Below are 23,763 nucleotides of genomic sequence, written 5' to 3'. Positions count from 1 at the left end.
TCTTCTCCTTGACCTTGTAACTTGGTTTGACAAATACAATGTGGCAGAAGTGACATTCTGGCATTCCTGAGCCACCATGAAATCCAAGTACCCTGGGACCAACAACCCAGATAGAACAAACAAGGCATGTGGAAAGGACTTCTGGAAAGAGGAATGCTCAGCCAGCCGCTAACTGTTCCAACCGTTCCAGCTGAGGCAGCAGACATGGGGGCAAAGCGGCCATCTTGTACTTCCAGCCCCAGCAGGTGCCACATAGCGCGGAAGAACTGGCCAGCCGAGCCAGCCCAGGTTACAGAATTGTAAGAAATAATAAACTGCTATCTTCTAAGACACTAAATTTTCGGATGGTCTGTTATGCAGCGAAAGAACAAAATGCAAGGAGAAAATTTCCTTTGCCTTTTGCCTTCTTCCCATCTGGAACATGGGCACATGTTTGGGCATGCGGCCACCATTCTGCCTCCAAGAAGAAAATACACAATAAAAATGGCAGAGGAAGAAGCTGGAAGGCTGGTTCCTCAAAGGCATTCTTGACCCATGTTTCTTAAACATGTGGAAAAATAAATCCCTCATTTATTTAAGTCATTGCAGATTCGCATTTCTGATACTTGTAGCCCGACATAATCCTAACACTTAGTAAAAGCTTGAAATATTTTTCATTTTTATTTTGGTTACCAGATTGTGTTCCTTTGACTGGAACATTGTGCCGATATGGAACCACAGTTATATTCATGTTACACACGTTACATATGTGCACATGGTCGAGCACGTGTGCATGCATGCACATACACATATGAATATTAACACAAACATACACCAACACGTATGCACAAATCTACACCCATAGCCATGCAAATGCGTACATATACACACAAAGTTTTTGCATTTACACGTCAACTACATGTGCACACACAGAAATGTGTGATATCTGGGATCAGGCTGGAAACCACGATTAACCTAATCATGTAAGTAAGTCTCAGGAAGGACTAATACCACCTTACCTTCACTCAATACAAAAGGCCCCTTTGGTGGAACACCTTAAGTGACCTGTGAATCACCAGTTCTTGCTTCATGGGGGCAGTCTGGGGCTGGGGCATCGAGTAGGGCTAAAAGATTTGGAGCTGAACCTCCAGGTCAATGTTGGGCATCTGCCTGGCCTTGACCCCGGCTGTAACTAGGACCCACAGCACAAGCCTTTTATGCTCATGCCATATACACACTACCCCCAATACTGCATACCCCACTTGATCAACATATATTCCATTCACCCACCACCATCACTCAGGCACCTACAATTTCTAAAGCAGAGAGGGCTACCTGGAATGAGGCAAGTTCCATCCCTTCCTGGTTGTGTGATCTTGGGCAGGTTACTTCCTCTCTCTGTTCTCATCTACAAAATGGGGGTGAAATAATAGGACTTTGCTCATAGGGTCGCTGTGAGAGTTGAATTAAAATGTGCATGGTAAACACTCAATATTGTTGGTTGTTACCAATCTTACCATCAGTGACCTGTTAAGGGCTGCTCATATGTGAAGGATGGTATTTTCCATGGCCCTGACACGAACGTTACTAGACATCTAAGAACCTCAGCAGAGTTAGAAGAGACTTGAAGGGACCACTGGGTCTGAAAACTTTATTTCCCAGCGAGGAAGCTACAGGTCAGTGAGGAAAAGGGACTGGTCCACGGAGAACCAGGACTGGAGTCCAGGGTTCTTCCGCAGACCAAGCTCCTTCTCAGATGTGAACTGCTCAGAGGAAGAAGAGAGAAGCAAAGCATACCACCATCCCCTTAACTTCACTCTTACATCCATTCAACAAACATTTCTCAAGCCCCACTATGTTCAGACTTTGTACTGCCCACTTGCAACCCAGGGCTATCTTTCCCTTGGCCCCACCACTTAACACCGAGGCGTATCCATCTGAGCTGCTCCCCACCCCAGATTTACCTGGGCTCCGGGTCAGTGGGGGTGCACCTCCTCGAGACATATGCCATCTTCAAGGATATGTGTTTGGCATCACTGATGTCCCGGGGTGGGGGGCCAGGGGAAGACAGCTGTCGCTGAAGGGGTGAAGCAGGAGGCGAGTCCCAGCCAACCGAAGTCCCGCCGGCAGAGTTCTTGAAATACGGTGAGACCTCTTTCATGTACTTGACTGGTCAGAGCACAGGTCAGTAGTTACTGTTGTGACATGGGCTCCCATGTGGCACACATCACAACTGTCAGTAATTCATAAGGGTTTAATTTACGTCCAATATCACTATCCTTCTCTAGGCCAAAGTCTCTGACAGAGCAGTGTGGTAGAAAATACTGGATGCATGCCAACATCCAAGCTCTCATGTTTCCCCTGGTTTATAGATCCATGCCACCTGGAAGAAAGACCACAGTTCCCAGCCTCCTTTGCAGTTAGGTGTGGCCATGTGACTAAATCTAACCAAGTAAGTAGAAGTGTTTGGATTTTGGGGATGACTGCCTAAAGGGAATGGACGACAGCTACAACAAGGCAGTGAAAGAGCACTGAACAGGAGTCAGGAGATGTGAACTGCTCTGCCACAGGCCCCTTGTTTGCTTCTATTTCTTCAGCCTGCTCATCTCCAAAGAGGAAGCATTGAATGAGATAGTCCTGTGGGACAGGCTGGCAATTGTCATCCGATATAGCAATAGCCTCCCAGCTTAAGACTTCATTTTCCAGGCTCCTTTATAGCCTAACGTGCTTATGTGGTCTAGTCTGGCCAATAGAATGAGAGCAGAAGGGATGTGTGCCACTACCACATTCTGCCTATTAAAGAAAGGGGCATACCCTTCCTTTCCTTCTCTTTTCCCCTGACAGAGTTGAGCTAGCTGGGACACAGACTGGTGAAGCACCATCTTGACCATGAGGACATGAGCCACAGTCTAAGGGAGGCTGACCACAAAACAGAAACAAATGGATGCTGGCCCTTGGAGATGCCATGTCAGACTTGGACTGTTACCTAAGAAACATGGCATAAGAAACAAGCAGCATAACTTGTACCCTAACCAATATAGGTGCTCTTAGCTCTGACCAAACATCATTGAGTAAGTATAGTAGACACCTTCTAAAATAGCATCATCCAGGGGCGCCTGGGTGGCTCAGTCGGTTAAGCGGCCGACTTCGGCTCAGGTCATGATCTCATGGTCCGTGAGTTCGAGCCCCGCGTTGGACTCTGTGCTGACAGCTCAGAGCCTGGAGCCTGTTTCAGATTCTGTGTCTCCCTCTCTCTGACCCTCCCCCGTTCATGCTCTGTCTCTCTCTGTCTCAAAAGTAAATAAACGTTAAAAAAAAATTTAAATAGCATCATCCAACAGATTTTTCTGTGATTATGTTAATGTTCCATATATACACTGTCCAATACAGTAGCCACTAGCCACATGTGGCTATTGAGCACTTGAAATGTGGCTAGTACAGGTGAGGAACTAAATTTTTACTTTTATTTAATCTTAGTTTAAATTCGAATAGCCATTTGGAACTAATGGTGGCCACACTGGACAGCAGAGTTCTAGGATAACAGCTTTGATCTACTTCCCTGCCCAACGAACCCAGAAATTCACGTTCGGATATGTGATCCTGCCCTTCTGGATATGCTACCTGGACCAGAGTGAACACCTGACCCACACTAGTATACCCAAATTGAGAGTAGGAGAGATCCTCGGCTGGTATCTTGAACAAACTTGAATGCTATGGGGGCAACCACCTTCTGCTGTGAAGAGGAGAAAGCTGGTTTATAAGAGAGAAAATTAGTGGAGATGCATGTTGAGAGACAGAGGGAAGGCCCTGCCAATCACCGGTTAACGCTCTTGTTTCTGACACTCGTCCTTCAGAATGTCAAACTGCCATCCCAACAGGAGTTGTGATATTTGCAACCAAAAGAGTCTTGATTGGGGCCTCGACCAATGCCTTTTTAGAAAAGGCAGATCTCCCTAACAATGCAGCTACAAGTGAAAGGCAACATGATGAGAAGGTTGATCTAAGAAGAGCCTGTGGGAGTACAGATTCAGAAACAAGTCAGTTTTCTTGAATACCTACCATGTGCCAGGTATTGGACTGGCCCTAGGTAGGACTGGAATGATAAACATATGCACTTGCGCTACCCTTTCCTTGTCCCTTGCTCATGGAAGACACCATAAACCAATCATAGTGCTTTATGGCAGCCATTACCAATCCATCAAGGCTAATTGGTAATAAAATATTTTGGTCATTCTTGTTATATTTATTAGATGAGTTGGGCTGCAAATAATAGAATATATGATAAAAGTGCCTTAAGAAATAAAGATATTTATAATTTCACATAACAAGAAACCTAGGGGCACTTGGCTGGCTCAGTTGGTAGAACATGCAACTCTTGATCTCAGGGTTGTGAGTTCAAGCCCCATGTTGGGTGTGGAGTCTACTAAAATACAAATAATTAAAAATTAAATAAAATGCTATTAAAAAAAATCTAGAGGAAGGCAATCTAGGATTGGTTCAGTGACTCAATTAAATTGAAAGCAGGGTAGACCTCTGTGCCATTCTCTTGGCCTTCCCCTCATGACCACAAGATGGCTGCCATAGCTCAAACCAATCATTCCTTACGTGACAAAACCCAAAGCAGGAAGGGAGAAGACAGGCAGTAAAAGGTTTTCTCCTCACAACTCCCTTATCAGAGAGGTAAATATTCCCATGAAGCCTTTTATCTCATTGGCCTGACTGGGCTCCATGCCCACTTCTTTTTTTTTTTTTTTTTTTTTTTTTTTAATTTTTTTTTTTTAACGTTTATTTATTTTTGAGACAGAGAGAGACAGAGCATGAACGGGGGAGGGTCAGAGAGAGGGAGACACAGAATCTGAAACAGGCTCCAGGCTCTGACCGTCAGCACAGAGCCCGACATGGGGCTCGAACTCACGGACCGCGAGATCGTGACCTGAGCCGAAGTCGGCCGCCTAACCGACTGAGCCACCCAGGCGCCCCTCCATGCCCACTTCTAGCACAATCATTAGTAAAAGGGAATAGTCATGACTTAGACCAATCACAATTCAGCCTCAGGAGCTGAGCATATTTCCACCCAATAAAATCAGGCTTCTATTAGCAAGGAAGAAGGGGAAATAGTTGGTAGATTTGCCCTAGTATCTGAACAGTTCCAAATTTTTTTAAGTTTATGTATTTATTTTGAGAGAGAGAGACCAAGCAGGGGAGGAGCAGAGACAGAGAAGGAGAGAGAATCCCAAGCAGGCTCCACACTGTCAGCACAGAGCCTGATGTGGGGCCTGAACCCACAAACCATGAGACCAAGACCTAAGCCAAAACCAAGAGTCGGCCACTCAACAGACTGAGCAACCCAGACACCAGTTTCCCAATTCTGATGAGTAGCAGTCTCCTCATCCACTAAGAGGTGCCTATGCCTGCTAGCCCTTGGGAAGCCTCCCTTACTCTCCCCTCAACTACTATGCCCTCATGGCCATCTGGCTTGCTAGCCATCTGACTTCTGCAGTCAAAGCCCAGCCAGTATGCTCTGCCTGAGAGCAGACAAGCCAAGAAGGGGTGAGGAAGCAGCTCTTGGCCCAGCTCCCTGGAAAAAACAGATAAGAAGCTATTTCTATCACAGAAGACTGTCCCTCAGGTTCAGACAGGATCCAAGACAAATAGCAGTGAGAATGAAAGGGAGTTACAAACCCTATTGGGGTTGGAAGAGCAGTTAAGTTGAAAATAAGTGCAGGATTTTTTTTTTTTTTTTTTTTTTTTTTTTTTTTTTTTTGAGAGAGCCAAGACTAGGTCTGAAAGTTGGGAACTAGGACTAAAATTGACTCAATGACTCATCCTCATCATTACAGCAGTGACTTACCCCAGGACCGACTACTGGATTATGTCTCAAGGGGTGATAGAGCTGGGACACATCACAGCCTATCTGACAGCCAAACCATCTCCCCCTTTCTTTGCTAACAGAACTCTGAGCCCTACAGATTGGGCTTCTCCCCAAACAAGGAAGAAAATCATGATTGGTCAAAGTTAATCATGATCTTTCCATCCCTCTTGCTTGTGATTGGTTTAGATAGAGGCAGATGATACAATTCTGGCCAATGAGAAGTGAGGGAAAGTATATTCCCTTCCCTTCCTCTCCTCTAGCCTTTAAAAGTTGCTGGGAGGGAAGTTGGTCCCAAAGCAATGATAGTCACTTTTTTTTTTATTTTTTAAATTTACTATTTTATTTATTTTGAGAGAGACACAGAGAGAGGGGTGGGGAGAGAGAGAATCCCAAGCAGGGTCCACACTGTCAGCTCAGAGCCCGACATGGGGCTCGAACTCACAAACCATGAGATCATGACCTGAGCCGAAATCAAGAGTCAGACGTTCAACCAACTGAGCCACTTAGGTGCCCCAATAGTCACTTTTTAAGTACAAGCATGCTTAAACACACAAAGAATGGTGAAGTGTTAAATTAATTTACCCTATGGACATGCTGCTTTTAGGTATTCTGGAAGAAAACTCGTTTTCTTCAATGTTTAAACCTCTTTGAATTGAGTCCTGTTACTTGCAGAGAAAAGCACCCTGATTGATACAGTCCTCCCGCCCCCTACACCACATGGGGAGGCTACAACTGATATATCCCCCTGCTGTAATCAGCCACATCCTTCCCCTGACCAAAGTCCTGCCCTGGCTCCCATCATCAAAATCCAAGACTCTTCAGGACCTGGGCCTTGCCTACACCTGGCTTTACCTCCTGCCACATCCCAAATCTCACTCTCTAGTCTAATCATCCTGGCCTTCTCAGAGCTCAAAGAAACTGTATGAGTTTCCAAATGTCCACACCTTTCAAAATGCAGTTCCCTTTGCACAGAATGCCCTTAGTACATAGTTTAGAGACAGGCACTCTTGAGTTTGCATTTCAGCTCCAGCACTGTCTAGCTGTGTGACCACGGACAAGGAAATTCAGTTGTCTGCAAGTTAATAACAGAGGAATAACAATGTCTACTTCAGAGAGATGTTAGAATTAAATGAGATGCCATAAAACATGTGGCACAAGTCGGGGACTCAAGAAACATGAGTTTCTTACCTATCAGCTACCCCTGCCCTTCGTAGAACTCTGCTGTGATTTTGTGGGTTGGGGCTGTCTCTCTCACCAAAATGGAAGCTCCTAGAGGACAGAAGCTTGATTTGAACCCAGAGTAATGTTCTATGAATGGAGAAACGAATGCCAGGGCCGGACAGGTTCATTCAAGAGGGAGAAGGTGCCACAGCCCAGCCCAGCCCAGTCCCGTCACCCCACTAGGAAGCCTTTCCAGATGCCCACTCTGGATCCACCACACCCATCACTCTGCAGACCCCTAGACCACACTCCGCTATGTGTCTGTGTGGGAGTTTGTGGGCCCCACCAGGCTGGGAGCACTGTGAGGGCAGGGACCTCATCTGACTTATCTCTGTGTCCCCAGAATCCAGCAGGGATCTCCTATGCTACGTGTTCAGCAGATGAACATTTGTCAACTTTGAAGCCAGAGAAACTGCTAGAGCCCCTGCTCACCCGTCTGGGCCATCCCAGAACTGGGTCCTCCTTCTCCTTTCCCACAGAAACATACTATAAATGGACAGCCTACCAGCCGGTGCCCAAAACAGGGCTTGGGTTTCACAAACTAATTGGCTTGTCCCAGAGTTGGGGGTGGGGTGCTGGGGGCCCCAGAGTGTGGCCATAAATAGCCCAGCTCTGAGGCCTCCTCCCTGCTCTGATTTCTGTCTGAGTCACCCGACCAGGCAGGGTGGGGCTATCCAAAAGCAGTGGCCTGAGAGCTGATGGCCCTGTGGTCAGCATTCTTGAGACTCCAAAGATAAGCCCAGCTGGTATCTACACCCTCCCCAGCCAAGCTCCTGGCCCAGGAGCCCCAGGAGCCTGGTAAAGCAGTGACACATGGGCTTTTCCTCCCCAAGAAAGCTAAGACATACATAGAACACCCTGCCCCTTGCAGAGGCCCCAGTTCCCAGGGACTTCCTGCTCTGCCAACAAAAGACAGGCCCCAGCCCTGGCCCCAAAAGATTCTACTAGAAACACAAGGAACTGAGACAGGGCAGGACCATTCACCTGGCCCAGTACAATTGGGAGGGAACATATGTGCTTCAGGGATACATCTGTTTTGGCTCAACATAGTATTCCCAGCACGTATCCCAGTGCTCAATAAATGTTTGTGACTGAATGTGCTGGCTGTGAGTCTTGGCTGAAGCCTGCCATCTAAGCTCAAGCTGTTCCTTGTCTGTTCAGTGGGTGGTCACTTACTTGCCCCTACCAGAAAGTACACGACCTATCCAATTGTTTACTAGGCTATACTCTCTCCTCCAACCAAAATGTCAGTTCCATGAGAGCAGGGACCTATTTTCTTGTTCACTAGAGGATCCTCAGAATCTAGTATAGTACCAGGTAATCAGGTACTGACATATAGTACCAAGTAATCAGGAAGTATGAGATTTGTTAAATGAATGAATATAGACAGGCCTGAGGCTTCTCATCCTGGAAAGAAAACATTGAATGCGGGCTCTGAAGAGAGGCTTGGGTTGAACTTCGTTGCTCTGTGACCCTGGACAAGTGACTTGATATCTGAGATCTTCCATTTCTTCATCATTAAAATAGGAGTAAAATATATCTACCTCCCAGGGTATTGAGACTCAATACCTGCAAAGCACTTTGCCCTGCTTAGCATAGAGTAAGTCTTCAATGAACAGCAGTGTGGTTATTATTTCCGCGGCTATTCTCAGTATGACTGTATAAGGGGAAGGGCACAGGAAGCATGATAGGCAAAGATTTTAATCCGGGCCCTGTCACTTGCTATGTGGCATTGGCGAGTCCCAAGGTCTCTTTGAGCCTCATTTTCCTTACCTATATAATGGGCACTGATGCAACAACTCTCAGAGTAAGGTATTATGGGGATTAGTGTCCAGGCTGCCCACTGGCCCACCAAAGATGGTGTGGAGAGGACATGGGGTTCCAACAGGCTCTGGAAGGAGTGACCTTTAAGGTCCTGCTGGTCCAGAAAGGCTAGGTTATAAATAGTTCCCAGCCCCTGGCAGGCCCTGCATTAGGGCTGACCAACAGAGCCTGAGTTGCTACACTCTGGGGCATAAAAATCTCCCCTTACTGCATCCTTGTGCAGTACAGGGGATACCATCTCTCAAGATGCTAAAGGCATGTGAACACTTTGACTTAACAATATCTTTTGCAGGAGCCCCGCTTCATATGAATGCTTACGGGTGCACAGAGGGCTCACAGCACCACTGTCTGGGGGCAAAAGGGTAAGAACAACTTGAATGTCCATGAGCAGGGGTGGCTAAATACAAGACATGAGCTCCCTGATCAGCAGACTGCTCAGTCTCGTGCATGGCTGTATCCATGGTGCCTCCATCAAGTCCTGGCACAGAGCAGAGGTTCAGTAAATACTTGTTAAATGGGGGTGCATGGCTGGCTCAGTCAGTAGAGCATGCAACTCTTGATCTCAGGTTCATGAGTTCAAGGCCTACACTGGATATGGAGCCTACTTAAAAAAAAAAAAAAAAAAAACTTGCTAAATAAATATATGAATCCCAATAATGGGATATTACCCAATCATTAAAAAGAATGAGACAGAGGGGTGCCTGGGTGGCTCAGTTAGTTGACCGTCCGGCTCCTGATTTTGGCTCGTGGGATCAAGCACCATGTCAGGCTCCAGATTGGGTATGGAGCCTGCTTGGGATTCTCTCTCTCCCTCTCCCTCTGACCCTCCCTGCTCCTTCTCTCTCTCTCCCTCCCTCCCTCCCTCCCTCTCTCTCTCTCTCTCTCAAAAGAAAGAAAGAAAGAAAGAAAGAAAGAAAGAAAGAAAGAAAGAAAGGAAGGAAGAAAGAAGAAAAAGAATGAGATAGAGCTACATGTACTGAGTTGGAAATATGTCCTCCTCAACTTGTTAAATGATAAAAACAAATACGGAAACTTTCTGAAAGTGTGAAAATATCAACTATGGTTATCTCTTTGAAAAGATAATTGCTTTATATTCTCCTGGGGTTTTTTTTAAGCATATATTGCTTTTTACATTTTTTATAATTTTTTTAATGTTTATTTATTTTTGAGAGAGAGATTCTCTCAAGAGACAGAGTCAGAGAGTGAGTGGGAAAGGGACAGAGAGAGAGGGAGACACAGAATCTGAAGCAGGCTCCAGGCTCCAATCTGTCAGCACAGAGCCCAACGCAGGGCTCAAACACACAGACTGTGAGATCATGACCTGAGCCGAAGTCGGACACTTAACCGACTGAGCCCCCGAGGCGCCCCACTTTTTACATTTTTTAAAAATCTAGTTTACTTCAAAAAATATACCACCTCAGGACGCCTGGGGGGCTCAGTTGGTTAAGCGTCCGACTCTTGATTTCGGCTCAGATCGTGATCTTGCCATTCATGAGTTCGAGCCCCATATCAGGCTCTGTTCTGACAGCGCAGAGCCTGCTTCAGATCCTGTGTCTCCCTCTCTCTCTGCCCCTTCCCTGCTCACTCTCTCTCACTCTCTCTCAAAAATAAATTAAAAAATTTTTTTAAAAAGAAAAATACATAGCACCTCATCCCGAACCATCTAAGAAGGATTCAGAGTTGAAGCCCTCATCAACTCAATAAGCAAAGGGTTTCAGGACCTTAGTAGTGGGAGAAAGAAACACTTACTGAGTGCCCACTATGGACCAACCACCAAACTTGACCCTCACAAAAACATCTTCACCTAACTGCAACAGTTCAATGAGAAGGGTCTGGATCCTTATGTAACGTGACTTGCAGTGCAGTATAAATATTTAAGAACATAAGTTTTTGCATCTAACAGATCTGAGCTCAAATTCCATCTCTGTGTGACCTCGGGAAAACAGCTTTATCTCTCTGAGTTTCAGTGCTCTCATCTGCAGAGTGGGATGAATAACAAACCTAATTCATAGAGGTCGTTTTGGGGATTTGATGAGAAAATATATGGAAGGTACTTAGCACAGTGCCTAGCACACTGTAGGTGCTCAATAAAAAGCAGACACCATCATCACTATTATTATCATTATTATTTCTTCCACCACCATCAGCAGCCAGACTCATGCAGTTAATTGGGGCCAGAACCTGTCTCCAGAGCCCCACTGGCATTTTAATCAAGATCCAGGCAGAGATTAAGCCAAGTTTTATCTATAGGGAGTCACATGGCCCAAAGCCATGTGTGTGCGTGTGTATGTGTGTGTGTGTGTCCAAATAAATGTTTCCTTGAGAACAATGATTGGAACAATAGGTGTTTGTGGCCATGGGAGGACTAGGCGGGGGCTCCATTCGTGACTGTGTTCCCAGGTCAGAAATCTCTCAGGCACCTCAGGGGCACAGCATCATTTGGCTAAGCCAAGCAGGATAGCTTCATATTAGTTGCATCCATTAATTACATCCCTCTTTTAACGGTAGTGATGTATTAAGCCAAATTTGGGGCAGGACACTAGGAAGTCCCCATCTGCCAGGGGAGGACCCAGCAGGAGTTCCAAGGACTTATAACCAACACTCTCAGGACTTAGTCAAGCCCAGCTTGAGCCTTGAGCCCCATCTTAAACATTTAGGAAAGTCAACTGAAACTGACATGGTTAAGGTAAAGTAGAAAGGGTCAGAGATGTACCCCCACAGATCATTCCCTACTGGCCAAAAGCTAATGTGTGCCAGGCATAGGGCTCTGAGACAAACTACACATGAGTCCTGCCCTGAAAGACCTTCAAGTTTACTGGAGAAAACAGTAATGATGGCTGCTGCTGATATAAAGATGATAAAGGCTGACATTCACTGAATGTTTGCATGTGAAAGACATTGTGCTACGCACTCCGAATGCATTGTCTCATCCTTAAAAATAGCAAATAAACTAAATGATCAAATACCTACTACGAGCACTGCCCTTGGTGTTTTTTTTTTTAATTTTTTTTATAACGTTTATTTATTTTTGAGACAGAGAGAGACAGAGCACAAATGGGGGAGGGGCAGAGAGAGAGGGAGACACAGAATCGGAAGCAGGCTCCAGGCTCTGAGCCATCAGCCCAGAGCCTGACGCGGGGCTCGAACCCACGGACCGCGAGATCGTGACCTGAGCCGAAGTCGGACGCTTAACCGACTGAGCCACCCAGGCGCCCCTTGGTGTTTTATTTTTTAATCTTGCAAATAACCATGCAAGGCAGGTATTACCCAAGGCTGAAACAATATTGGCCTCTGCAACCAGACAGAGCTCAGTTTGAATTCTGTCGATTTCTTAGTCATACGACCTGAAGAAAGTTATTTATTCTCAACAAACCTTGGTGACCTTGTCTGTAAAATGGGAATTATAGCAATTCCTATCACTCTATACTGCCTTTTATCATGAATATTTATGGACATGCTACTCTCTGCCTGTTATTCTTTTTTAAGTTCATTTATTTCTGAGAGAGAGAGTGAAAGAGAGAAAGAGAGTAGGGGAGGGGCAAAGAGAGAGGGTGAGAGAAGATCCCAAGAAGGCTCTACGCTGTCAGCGCACAGCCCAACACAGGGCTCCATCTCATGAACCATGACATCATGATCTGAGCCGAAATCAAGAGTCGGATGCCAACCAACTAAGCCACCCAGGCGCTCCTACACCTGTTATCTTTTAAAACTCGATCGTTATGTGGAATGTACCCTCCCTACTTTGTACAAAGTACTGAAACTGACTTTAATTTTTACTGTCCTCTGGTATTATTATTTTTTAAAGATTTGATTTTTGGGATGCCTGGGTGGGTCAGTCGATTAAGCATTTGACTCTTGATTTTAGCTCAGGTCATGATCTCACAGTTCATGAGATCGAGGCCTGAGTCAGGCTCTGTGCTGACAGCACGGAGCCTACTTAGGATTCTCTCCCTCCCTCTCTCTCTGCCCCTCCCCTGCTTGCTCTCTCTCTCTTTCTCAAAATAAATAAATTAATTTTTTAAAAAACCTATTATTAAAAAAATTATTTTTAGGTAATGTCTTTCTTTCTTTCTTGAGAGAGAGAGAGAGACAGAGAGACAGAGAGACAGAGCATGAGCTGGAGAGGGGAAGAAAGAGATGAAGAGACAGAATCCAAAGCTGGCTCCAGGCTCGGAGCTGTCAGCACAGAGCCAGATGTGGGGCTCAAACCCATGAGCTGTGAGATTATGACCTGAGCCGAAGTCGGATGCTTAACCAACCGACTGAGCCACCCAAGTGCCCCTATATTTAAGTAATTTCTACACCCAACTCACAACCCCAAAATCAAAAGTAATATGCTCTACTGACTGAGCCAGCCAGACGCCCCTGTCGTTTAGTATTATTTTTTAAGGCATCACAGGATCACTGTTGTCCCTGTCATGCCAGACACACTGTGGGCAGAGGGAGGGGAGGCATTTGGCTGTCCCTCCCTTTGCTCCCAGGCCTGTCTCCAAGGGCCCAGGCTCCAGGTCCGTGGACACAATGGGCCTCTCTAAGCAGCAGACAGTTGGCTGCCGGCTTGGGCCCAGATTCCGATTGCGAACACATCCCTTTGGCTGAGAATAAGATGAAGACATTTGTGCAAACCCCTGAACTAGCAGGGGAAAAGGTCTACAAGGCAGGCTAGGGTTACCGAGGCCTAGCTGAACCCCTGACTTAGGTCGGAGAAGTAAGTCTGGCACCCAGAGTTTGCTAGTGACATCTGTCCTTCTAGGACGTTCTCTGGGGACTCTGTACCCATTGAACCCCAGGCCTCAGGAAAGATGCCCAGCTGCCCCGCCAGGTTCACATCCAAAGGAAGAGCCATCTTTCCATGGCCCCTTGGAGGTGGCCCCAGGACTGGGATGGAGGTGGGAAAGTTTTGAATGATGTGGCTAGTAATTAGGCTCCAAGGTGGAACATAGGCCCAGAGAGGGTCCCAGGAACCCTGAGTCCAGACTGGTGAAGCTACCAGACCCTTACCTTCTCCATAAGCTCCATCAGATCTCAAGGACCAACCACATGCCAGCATCCTGGCTGCCTCATGTCCTCCAGGCTTCTCAGGTCACCCCTGCAATTCAGGCTCTTGACCCCAGTGCCTGCCCCCACGCCTTTTCTGCCTTAGGTGGAATTATCTTTCCACAAATATGCTGCACTAGGAGAGCACCTTAAAAGAGACTTCAAATAAGAAAAAGCTGGAAAAAAACAACAAGAAGGCCACAACCTCCAGACTCTTCCTCTTATCCAAGCCTGCTTAGGTGAAACCATCACCATCTCCTTCCTATTCACGGCCCCAGCTTCCTCACTGCCTTTCTGCATCCATTTCTGCCTCCCTCCAAAGGGAGTGCCAGGCTGGTGCTGCTAAAACCCAGATCTGCCCATGTGCTGCTCCTGCTGAATCCCCTTTAATGGCTCTCTGTTTCCTTCCAGAGGAAGTCCAAATGCCTTTAGCCTGGCATTCAAGGCTCTGAAGGCTCTCAGTCTGGATACTCTCCTCTTTCTCCACTCCCTTCCTTATACCCTAGGCTCAGGATAAAGCTAATTACTTCCCAGGTAGCTCCCCAGGTAAGTCAAGTCATTGACTTGACAAGACCTGAGGTCTTGTTCACACAGCTCCCCTGCCTGGAATGCCCTTCCCCAACCCCATACCCACATCTGCTTATGGTTCATAAAGTACCAGCATTCCCCCGCCCCTCCAGGAAGTCTTTCCTGACTATCCAGAGAGAAGTAACCACTGTCTCCCCTGATCCATGGACAGATTCCCATCTCAGCACCTGTGACATGTTGGTAATCTAGCATTTTTGCTCAGCTGTCCCCCCACCCCACTAGACTGAGATTCCCCTCAAAACCACTGAGTAGACTAGTATAAAAGGAGAAGGAAAGAGAAAGCAGAGAACACTCTCATCCAAAAGGGAGGAATAATATGGGAAGATTATAAACAATTTATGCCAACAAATTTGACAACTTAGATGAAATGGACAAATTTTTTAAAAGACACAAACTACCAAAGCTCACTCAAGAAAAAATAGATCATCAAAATTGCCCTATTAAGAACATGGGAAGTGCAGTTAAAAACCTTTCCATAGGGGCGCCTGGGTGGCTCAGTCGGTTGAGCGCCGACTTAGGCTCAGGTCACGATCTCGCGGTCCGTGAATTCGAGCCCCGCATCGGGCCCCTGTGCTGACAGCTCAGAGCCCGGAGCCTGTTTCGGATTCTGTGTCTCCCTCTCTCTGACCCTCCCCCATTCATGCTCTGTCTCTCCCTGTCTCAAAAATAAATAAATGTTAAAAAAAAAAAAAAAAAAAAAAAAAACCTTTCCATAAAGATGGCTTCCCTGGAGAATGCTACCAAACATTCCATGAGGAAATAATATCAATTCTCTATAAATGTGATGGGACAGGAGGGTAATTACTAACATTTATTGAGTGCCTACTATGTGCCACATCCTTTTTGGGGCAAGAGATAGGCCAAGCTCCAGCCAGAGGCCTGGGGCAAGATTTGCCAAGGAAAGATCTTACCCTGGGAAAAGTCTCAAAAAACGTTAACAGCTGAGGACTCCCAGTCTTGGAATGGTACACTTCTCTTCCCTACTGTATCCATGATAGACATTGTTAATCACTTCCAGCTCCTTTCTGCTGAGCCCAGACAAGACGTCCCAAAACTTCCAAATACGTGACTCCCAGTAGCCACCAGGGAAGATGGCACTCAAAATGAAAGCTACTGATCATCTCTGATCTGGTCTAATCCCAACTGATAGGGAAACTGAGGGCCAGAGAAAATAAGGGTCTTACCCAAGGCCAGAGATTCATCACAGAGCAGACAGATTTTTTTCATTTTTATTATTTTTTTTCAAATTTGTATTTAAATTCTAATTAGTTAAAATATAGTGTAATATTGGTCTCAGGAGTAGAATTTAGTGATTCATCACTTACATGTAATACCCAGTGCTCATCATAACAAGTGCCCTCCTTAGTACCAATCACCCAGAGAGAATTTTAGAAATTGATTTTTAAATAGTTTGTATGAGGGGCCCCTGGGTGGCTCAGTCAGTTAAGCATCCAACTCTTGATTTTGACTCAGGTCATGATCTCATGGTTTGTGAGTTCAAGCCCCGCATCAGGTTCTGCACCGACAGCACGGAACCTGTGCAGAACCTGCTTATAATTCCCTCTCTCCCTCTCTCTCTGCCCCTTCCCCGCTTGTACGCTCGCTCTCGCTCTCTCTCTCTCTCTGTCTCTCTCAAAATAAATAAGTAAACTATAAATAAATAAATAAATAAATAAATAAATAAATAAATAAATAAATAGTTTGTATGAATGAGACAGTATTTATGTTTTGTTTCCTCCACCAAATAGTGAGCTCCTGCAGGAGAAGACCTGGGTCTGATTTAGCTTCTGACCCAGTGCTCTGCACACCAGGTACACAGTAGGTGTCTATAAATGTTTCTTGGCTTAGTAAGGCAGGAATGGAGTACAAAAATAATACAGAAGGCTTGGGTATTAGCTCCTGAAGCCAGGAGATACTTCCAGCTTCTAACACTCAAAGATGTTATCTTCTCAGAATGACTCATGCTGAGAGCCCAGATAGACATTCTCGCCCCAAAGATGAAAGCATGAGGAGGACCTCAGCGTGGATTAGAAATGTGTCTGCAGTAGAAATTTTACCATCTACAGATTAAACTTTCAAACAGTAGAAACTAAAAGAGCTCCTCAAGTCAACGAAAGAATGACATTTTGATGGGTTTCAACTGCATACTGGCTATAAATACCAAAGTAACGAGGGGCGCCTGGGTGGCTCAGTCGGTTAGGCAGTCCGACTTCAGCTCAGGTCACGATCTCGTGGTCCGTGAGTTCGAGCCCCGCGTCGGGCTCTGGGCTAATGGCTCAGAGCCTGGAGCCTGCTTCCGATTCTGTGTCTCCCTCTCTCTCTCTGCCCCTCCCCCGTTCATGCTCTGTCTCTCTCTGTCTCAAAAATAAATAAATGTTAAAAAAAAAAATTAAAAAAAAAAAAAACCAAAGTAATGAGGCATAGGGTAGGGGAGTCTTTTATATCCATATCATTTATGAGTGATCTTGTTATTTAACCTTGCTGTTAAACTATGACTGTTATACTTAAGCTTCAAGGGCCAATACTGCAGACTTGACTTTTTTAAAGTGTACATTTAAAAAATGCACCAGTGGCATTTAAATAGATACATCGAAAATGTAAAAATAAAAACAAAAGTGAGAAAGAACTGAGGTCAGGGCCACAAGAATGCCAAAGATCACCCAGAGCCTGTTTGTTTCTGTGGCCTCTTGGAGACCTGTTTGGGAAAACAAGGGCCACCTATCAGGATTCAGGCTTGGGGCTCAGCTCAGCAGCTTTGCTAGCCATGGCATTCTCCATCAACCCCCGCCATCTCCCTGTGCCTGTTCTGGGCCAAGAGCCAAACACACATTCCTCAGGCCCCCACAGCTTCCGGAACTGACAGAGGGGAGTTTGAAGAAAGGGCTGAGCAAAACAGAAACCTCCTGAGCGAGATGGCAAAAGGCAGATATGGGACAGTCACAGCAAGAGACTTACAATAACTGATGGGGAAACTGAGGCCCAGAGAAGACAAAGGTCTCATCCAAGACCACAGAGTACGGGGATAGTGGAGAGGAACCACCAAGGTCCCTCCAAAACTCCTCTCTGATCCTTGCTGGAAGGATCTGATGTCCTGCAACGTAAAGGCCGTGTCCTCTCCCAAGGGAGGATGGGTCTCAGGGTTTTAAGGACCCTAGAGCTGGGAGCTCTCCAGTTTCCTCAAGAAAGAATATTAGCTGCCTCCTCCCCAGGCCCTGCCCCCTCCTTCCCTGATTCACTCACTGGGTGGAGGATCCTGCCATGTACCTTTTGTCCTGATCACACAACCCAGCAAGGGTTACAGAAATAACCCAGAAGTTAAATCTCTGTTTTACAGGTGAGGAAACTAAAGCTCAGGGAAATGAAATGACTTGTCCAAGTCCACAAAGCTAATGAACAGGAGAGAGAAAATGAAAACTAGGTCTGTCTGGCTCTGGGCCGGCTCTCCCACCACCACGCCATACTGTCTCAAGGCAGGTCCCCAAGTTCTGTCTCTGTTTTCGTCTCTGCCCACCTCCCAGCCCCCACTGCTGGGCTGCGGCCACTTGAAGCCTGGGGGAAATAGGAAAGAAGTGAACATCCTTGGGGTCCCCGTTGCTTACCCTCCAGCACCACCTCTTTGCCCGTCTTCTTCAGGACCTGCACCGCCTCATCATGGGTAGCAGAGGAGAGATCCTCCCCATTTACAGACAAGATGGCATCCCCCACGAAGAGGGCCTCAGTCTGGTCAGCTGCCAGGCCCTTGAAGATCTTGGAAATGAGAATAGGCATCTTGTTCTCTCGGCCCCCTGCACAGGCACAGAAAGAGGAAGAAACTGAGGCAGACGCTCTAATGCTTGAGAGTCACACGAGAGCAAAATTCTTTCTTTTCCTTTTTTTTTTTTTAAAGCTTATTTATTTATTTGGAGAGAGAGACAGAGAGCATGAGTAGGGGAGGGGCAGAGAGAGGGAGGGAAAGAATCCCAAGCAGGCTTCATGCTGTCAGCGCACAGCCCAATGCAGGGCTCAAACCCATGAGCCGTGAGATCATGACCTGAGCCAAAACCAAGAGCCAACTGCTTAACCGACTGAGCCACCTAGGTGCCCCAAGGCAGAATTACCTCTGAAGGCCTACCTCAGTGCCCAGCCCAGTGCCAAGAAGGTGGGGATGAGAGAGTTAAGAGAATCTCAGAAATTAGTCTTAGAAGTCTGGAACACTAATAAATCATTTTCTAAATTCATAATGTAGTTTGGTCACTGGTGCTTTGGGTGTTTGCCAGTGTTTGAGTAACTTACAAAGTGCTTCAATAGTTTTTTTCTTAAGTATTTTGGATTTTAAGTAATTTTCCTACAATGGGGGAACCCACTGATACTCCTTAATCTGGAATAAAGATAGAAGTCAGCTATTGCTATCACCCCCAAGGTCCTTTTTAGCAATCAGAAAGTTTGACAATCTAGGACCCAGCTGAAAATGAAGGCCTTAAAGTCTAGATTTCAGGAATGCCTGGATGGCTCATTTGGTTGAGCATATGACTCTTGATTACAGCTCAGGTCATGATCCCAGGGTCGTAGGATCGAGCCCTACGTCAGTCTCCACGCTCAGCATGGCTTAAGATTTTCTCCTTCTGCCCCTTTCCCCCGCCCACTCTCTCTTTTCTCTAAAAAAATTTTTAATGTTTATTTTTGAGAAAGAGAGACAAAGCGCCAGTGGGAGAAGGGCAGAGAGAGAGGGAGACACAGACTCTGAGGCAGGATCCAGGCTCTGAGTTGTCAGCACAGAGCCTGATGTGGGGCTCAAACTCACAAGGTTCATGACCTGAGCCGAAGTTGGATGCTTAACCGACTAAGCCACCCAGGCACCCCTTTCTCTCTAAAATAAAATAAAATAAAATAAAATAAAATAATAAAAATTTTTAAGTCTAGATTTCAAAAGCCTATCCAAATTGCATCTCTGGTGCAAAGAAAGCTAATACAACTTACTGAATTGCTTTATTGCTAAATTCTTGAATATCATTTTTATTTTATTTTTTTAATTTTTTTAATGTTTATTTATTTTTGAGAGAGAGAGAGACGGAGTGTGAGCAGAGGAGGGGCAGAGAGAGAGGGAGACACAGAATCGAAGCAGGGTCCAGGCTCCTGAGCTGTCAGCACAGAGCCTGACGTGGGGCTTGAACCCACAAACTGTGAGATCATGACCTGAGCTGAAGTCGGACACTTAACCGACTGAGCCACCCAGGCGCCCCTTGAATATCATTTTAAAATATGAATCGTCATAATAGTTCACATTAGTTCCACATACCAAGTGCCAAGCACTGTGCTAAATGCTTTCACTGTTGTCTCACTGCATCTTTACAACACCCCAATCACACATGCATGCTCAGTTTCCTATCAGGAAAAATGAGGTATGGAGAGAAGCCCAAGGTCATCCAGCTAGTTAGCTGCAGAGCAGTACTTGAACCCAGGTCTCCTGGTTCCAGAACCAACACTCTTAACCCTATGGTGGACTGCAAGTCAGGCCCTCAAATATCATATCACCAGTCCATCCCAAAATATTGAAGATGAGGAACTAGTTGCCCATAGAAAGAAGGTCATTATTTCAAGGTCACACAACAAATTGATGGCAAAGGTAGGACTAGAATGCCTCTCCTGACCCCCACACAGGCTCACTGCACTGCACAGAGCTTGAAACCTAGAAAGGAATGGGTTTCTATTTATACCTGCTCTTCTCCACCTGAAACTAGGGACTTCAGTCTAGTTTGAAGCTATGATCATTCTAGGCTGCCCCAGGCTGGTCTGGACCCTGGAAGGGAGGTTATCGTGGCAACAGGAGCTCAGTCTCTACCAAGGAAGAACTGAATGGAGCTGACACTTTCCCTGACCCCTCCTTTTTTTTTTTCCCCCTTGACCCCTCCTAAAAGTACCTTCCCACCTAGAACTATGGAGCTAGGGTGTAACTTTACCTGACCTTGGAAAGTCCACGCTCTCTCCAAGTCTCAGCTAGTCTATCTATAAAATAGAACTCTGTATTAACTCTAAGTTCTTCCCTCCTTTGACATATTGAGTGTGCAATTTCTGGATTGATCTGTTGCCCTTTCCCATTCTGGAATTTAGGGACAAGACTGGTGCCTACTCTCTGTCTTCCTCATTTCTCCCTTTTAGATTCCTTTGGTTGGCTGCCTAGGAATCTGCCCTTCCATGGGGAAGAACCAAAACCCCTCGGCACTTTAGAGGCCTGATAATTGAAGTTCAAATCCCAGCACTGTCACTCACTGTGTGAGCATGGGAAAATAGTTTTACTTTTGTGAGTCTCACTTTCTTCACCTGCAAAATGGAGATTATGCTCCCCACTTGTTACCATTTCTTGCTGGGACGAAACGGATCATAAACCTAGAGTATTGGGCACAGCCTTCAGCACACAGTGGTAGCTGAGTCACTACCATCCCCAGCCAAGCGTCTGGAGACACCCAGGCCAAAGGGTCTGGAGACACCAATGAATAAGACCCAGCACCAGGGAGACAGACCAGTGCATATCCAAGATGATACAAGGGCTGACACCCCTTCCCAAGACAGATAGCAACCTGAGAAGCAGATGGGTAGGAATGGTAAACCCAGCGGTTGGGAGTATGCAGAGATTTTAAGCACTATGGTTAGTTGCTTTGGGAGTCTTTCCTGGGTTCTGTTTTTCCTCTCATCTAACACCAAAAATTAACCAGGAACCTACTGTGTGTTGGCAGGGTGAGTACTTCAGACTCCTGTTCTCAGAGAATCATTACAACTCTATCATCATATAAGTAAGGAAACTAAAGTTCAGAGATGGGAAGTGATTGTCTAGGTTCACATGGATCCAGGACTCAAACATAACCTGGTTGCAACCTAAAGAAAGCTCTCTGTATTGGGGCTGAGATTTCTCAGAGAGGCAACTCTATGGCCACCCCCTCTCAATTCTGGGCCAGGTGGAGATGGCTGGATCAGGAAACTCAAACCCAGTTGTCAGGACTCTCCACCTAGGTACACAGGGCCCCGGACCCTCAGATTTCTAGATCCTTTCTGGACCCGGGTCTGTGAGCCCAGCCTGTCTACCCAGGTCTCCAAACCACCCTTGTGCTCCGAACTCAGGGCCTTACCCCTCCCCTCCACCTTGGTTGTGTCCCAGGGACTTCCTCCTCCTTGCCTAGGAGCTTCCCAGGCCTCAATCCCCTTTCTCCATCCTTTGCTCCCCTGGGGCTCCTCTTATCCTTCATGTCCATGCAACCCCTGACATCTCTATGCCTCCACACAGAACTCCCCACCCACCTGTCCTCGGTGCTCCCCAACCCCCTCCACCTGTGCTTTCCGGAGGAGGCCTCCGACTCCCAAAACCCCTCCGACCTTGGTGCTCAGGTGTCCTCGTTCCCTCTGTCCCCTCAGACACCCTCCTTGCCCCCAGACAGAAATCTTCCAACTCTATGTCCTCCGTACGCTGCCAGCCCCCGCGACCTCTGCGCCCTCGGCGGCCCCACAGACACCGCGACCCCGTGCCCTCGGTGCCCCCGGTGCCCCTGCGCCCACCTTTGATGCTGATGCCCAGCCCGCCGGCGTCTGCCTTGCGCACCGTCACGCGGCGCCGCTGGAGCAGCAGCGCCTCGGGCAGTTGCGGGGGCGCCGCGCCGGGCTCGGCGGCGCCGTTGAGCTGCGCGGGCTCCGGCTCCCGCGGGGCGCCGGGCTCCGGGCCGAGCTCGCCGTCGGCGGGGCTCACGGTCAGCGCGTCCTCCTCCAGACTGAGCAGCACCCGCTGCCACCTCTCGGCGCCAGCCCCCGAGCCAGCCCCGGCGCGCAGTTCCAGCAGCCCGGTGCGCGGGGAGCGCCTGCCTGACGCCATCTTCGCCTCCGAGCCCCCGGGCCGCCGAGCTCGCCGAGCCCTGCAGTGCCCGGCCCGCTCCGACCGAGCGCCTAGGGCAGAGGGCAGCGGGGGCCCGGCTGGGCCAGCCGCCACCCTACCCCCGGCCGCTGGGGGTGGAGCCTCGGGGGCGGGGCTGGCCAGGGGGTGTGGCTACCGGCGAGGGGCGGGGCCGCAGGCATGCTGGCTGGAGGACTGAGGCTGCACCCTGCATCTAAAGGAGGCAGTGTGGGACTACTTCGGGGTTGCGGTCGTAAGGGTGCAGGGTGGGGTAGGGGTCAATAGGTAAGGAGAGAAGCAGTTGAGTGGGGAGATGGGCGGGGCTATACGGGGGCGGTGCTTCGTGTCCGGAGCAGGATCCCGCCGCGGAGACTCTGAGCTGGGCAAGGACGTCGAGGCCGGACTGTAGCTCTCCGACGTGGATGAGAACCATGGATCCTGGTGCGAGGCTTTGGGCGTCGGGGCAGAGTTATGTATGGCGGAGAGGTGCTTTCCAGGGACACGGCTTGCGTTTAAGAGGCAGGCATCGAGCCCTCAGGGACTTCTCAGTTGGGGTTTGGAAAGAGCTGGTTTCCCAGCTGGGGCTTTGGTCTGTGGGCGTGGCTTGGCTGGGGCGTGGCTTCTAAAGCTGACAGGTCCCGCCCACCGGGATGAGCACGCTGCAGTCTCTGCTCAGGTCTTGGGGAGGTGGTGGACAGGGTCCGCACGTCGAAATTGGGAGTTTAAGAGATTAAACCCTTGTTCTGTTAAGAGTCGAATAGGGTTGGGGCGCCTGGGTGGCTCAGTTGGTTGGGCGACCGACTTCGGCTCAGGGCATGATCTCACGGTCTGTGAGTTCAAGCCCCGCGTCGGGCTCTGTGCTGACAGCTCAGAGCCTGGAGCCTATTTCAGATTCTGTGTCTTCCCCGCTCTCTACCCCTCCCCTGCTCACGCTCTGTGTCTCTCTGTCTCTCAATAATAAATAAATGTTAAAAAAAAAAAAAAGTCGAATAGAGAAAAGCCTGAAGTCCCACACTGAGAGACCTGGTTGGAGGAGAACCCAGAATTCCTGATGTGAGGAAACAGGGCTGGAAGGTGGGGCTCTGGGTTTGGACATCGCTCTGTTAGCTCCATGTCAACCTTGATCTCGTCACTTCACTTCTCTGGGCTTCAGTGTCCTTATCTTTGAAATGGGGGTCCCAATAATCCCTACCTCATGGAGTTTGTGTCAGGATTAAATCAATGCGAAAATGCATTGTAAACTGTGGCTTCTGCGCAATCAATATGGCAGTTTTTATTTACTGAATGCTTTACCATTGGCCAGGTCTATCCGAGCATGTTCCTGTGTTATCCCAACATCACAGCAGCCTCGCGGAGTAGCTACAGTCAAGGACACTCCCATTACACAGAA

General features: G+C 47.6%; 1 protein-coding gene across 4 annotated transcripts in view; it reads right to left on the bottom strand.

Moving 5' to 3' along the window:
* Nucleotides 1–23,763, bottom strand: part of SNTA1 (syntrophin alpha 1) — an 80,907-nt gene that overhangs the window by 5,417 nt on the left and 51,727 nt on the right. For 3 of the 4 annotated variants that reach the window (XM_042931233.1, XM_042931234.1, XM_042931236.1), the window contains exons 3-4: nt 18,121–18,306; nt 1,944–2,148 (exon numbers count right to left, since the gene is read on the bottom strand). In XM_042931233.1, coding sequence (XP_042787167.1) covers nt 1,944–2,148; nt 18,121–18,306 — 391 coding nt within the window. Of the gene's footprint in view, nt 1–1,943; nt 2,149–18,120; nt 18,307–22,045; nt 22,485–23,763 lie in introns of those variants that run through there. The other variant, XM_042931232.1, reaches the window with a different exon arrangement.

This window comes from Panthera leo, chromosome A3 (genome assembly GCF_018350215.1).
Source record: "Panthera leo isolate Ple1 chromosome A3, P.leo_Ple1_pat1.1, whole genome shotgun sequence".
Taxonomy (NCBI): Eukaryota; Metazoa; Chordata; class Mammalia; order Carnivora; family Felidae; genus Panthera; species Panthera leo.
Note: the sequence above shows the minus strand (reverse complement) of the source record. Positions and strands in the feature narration are given on the sequence as shown.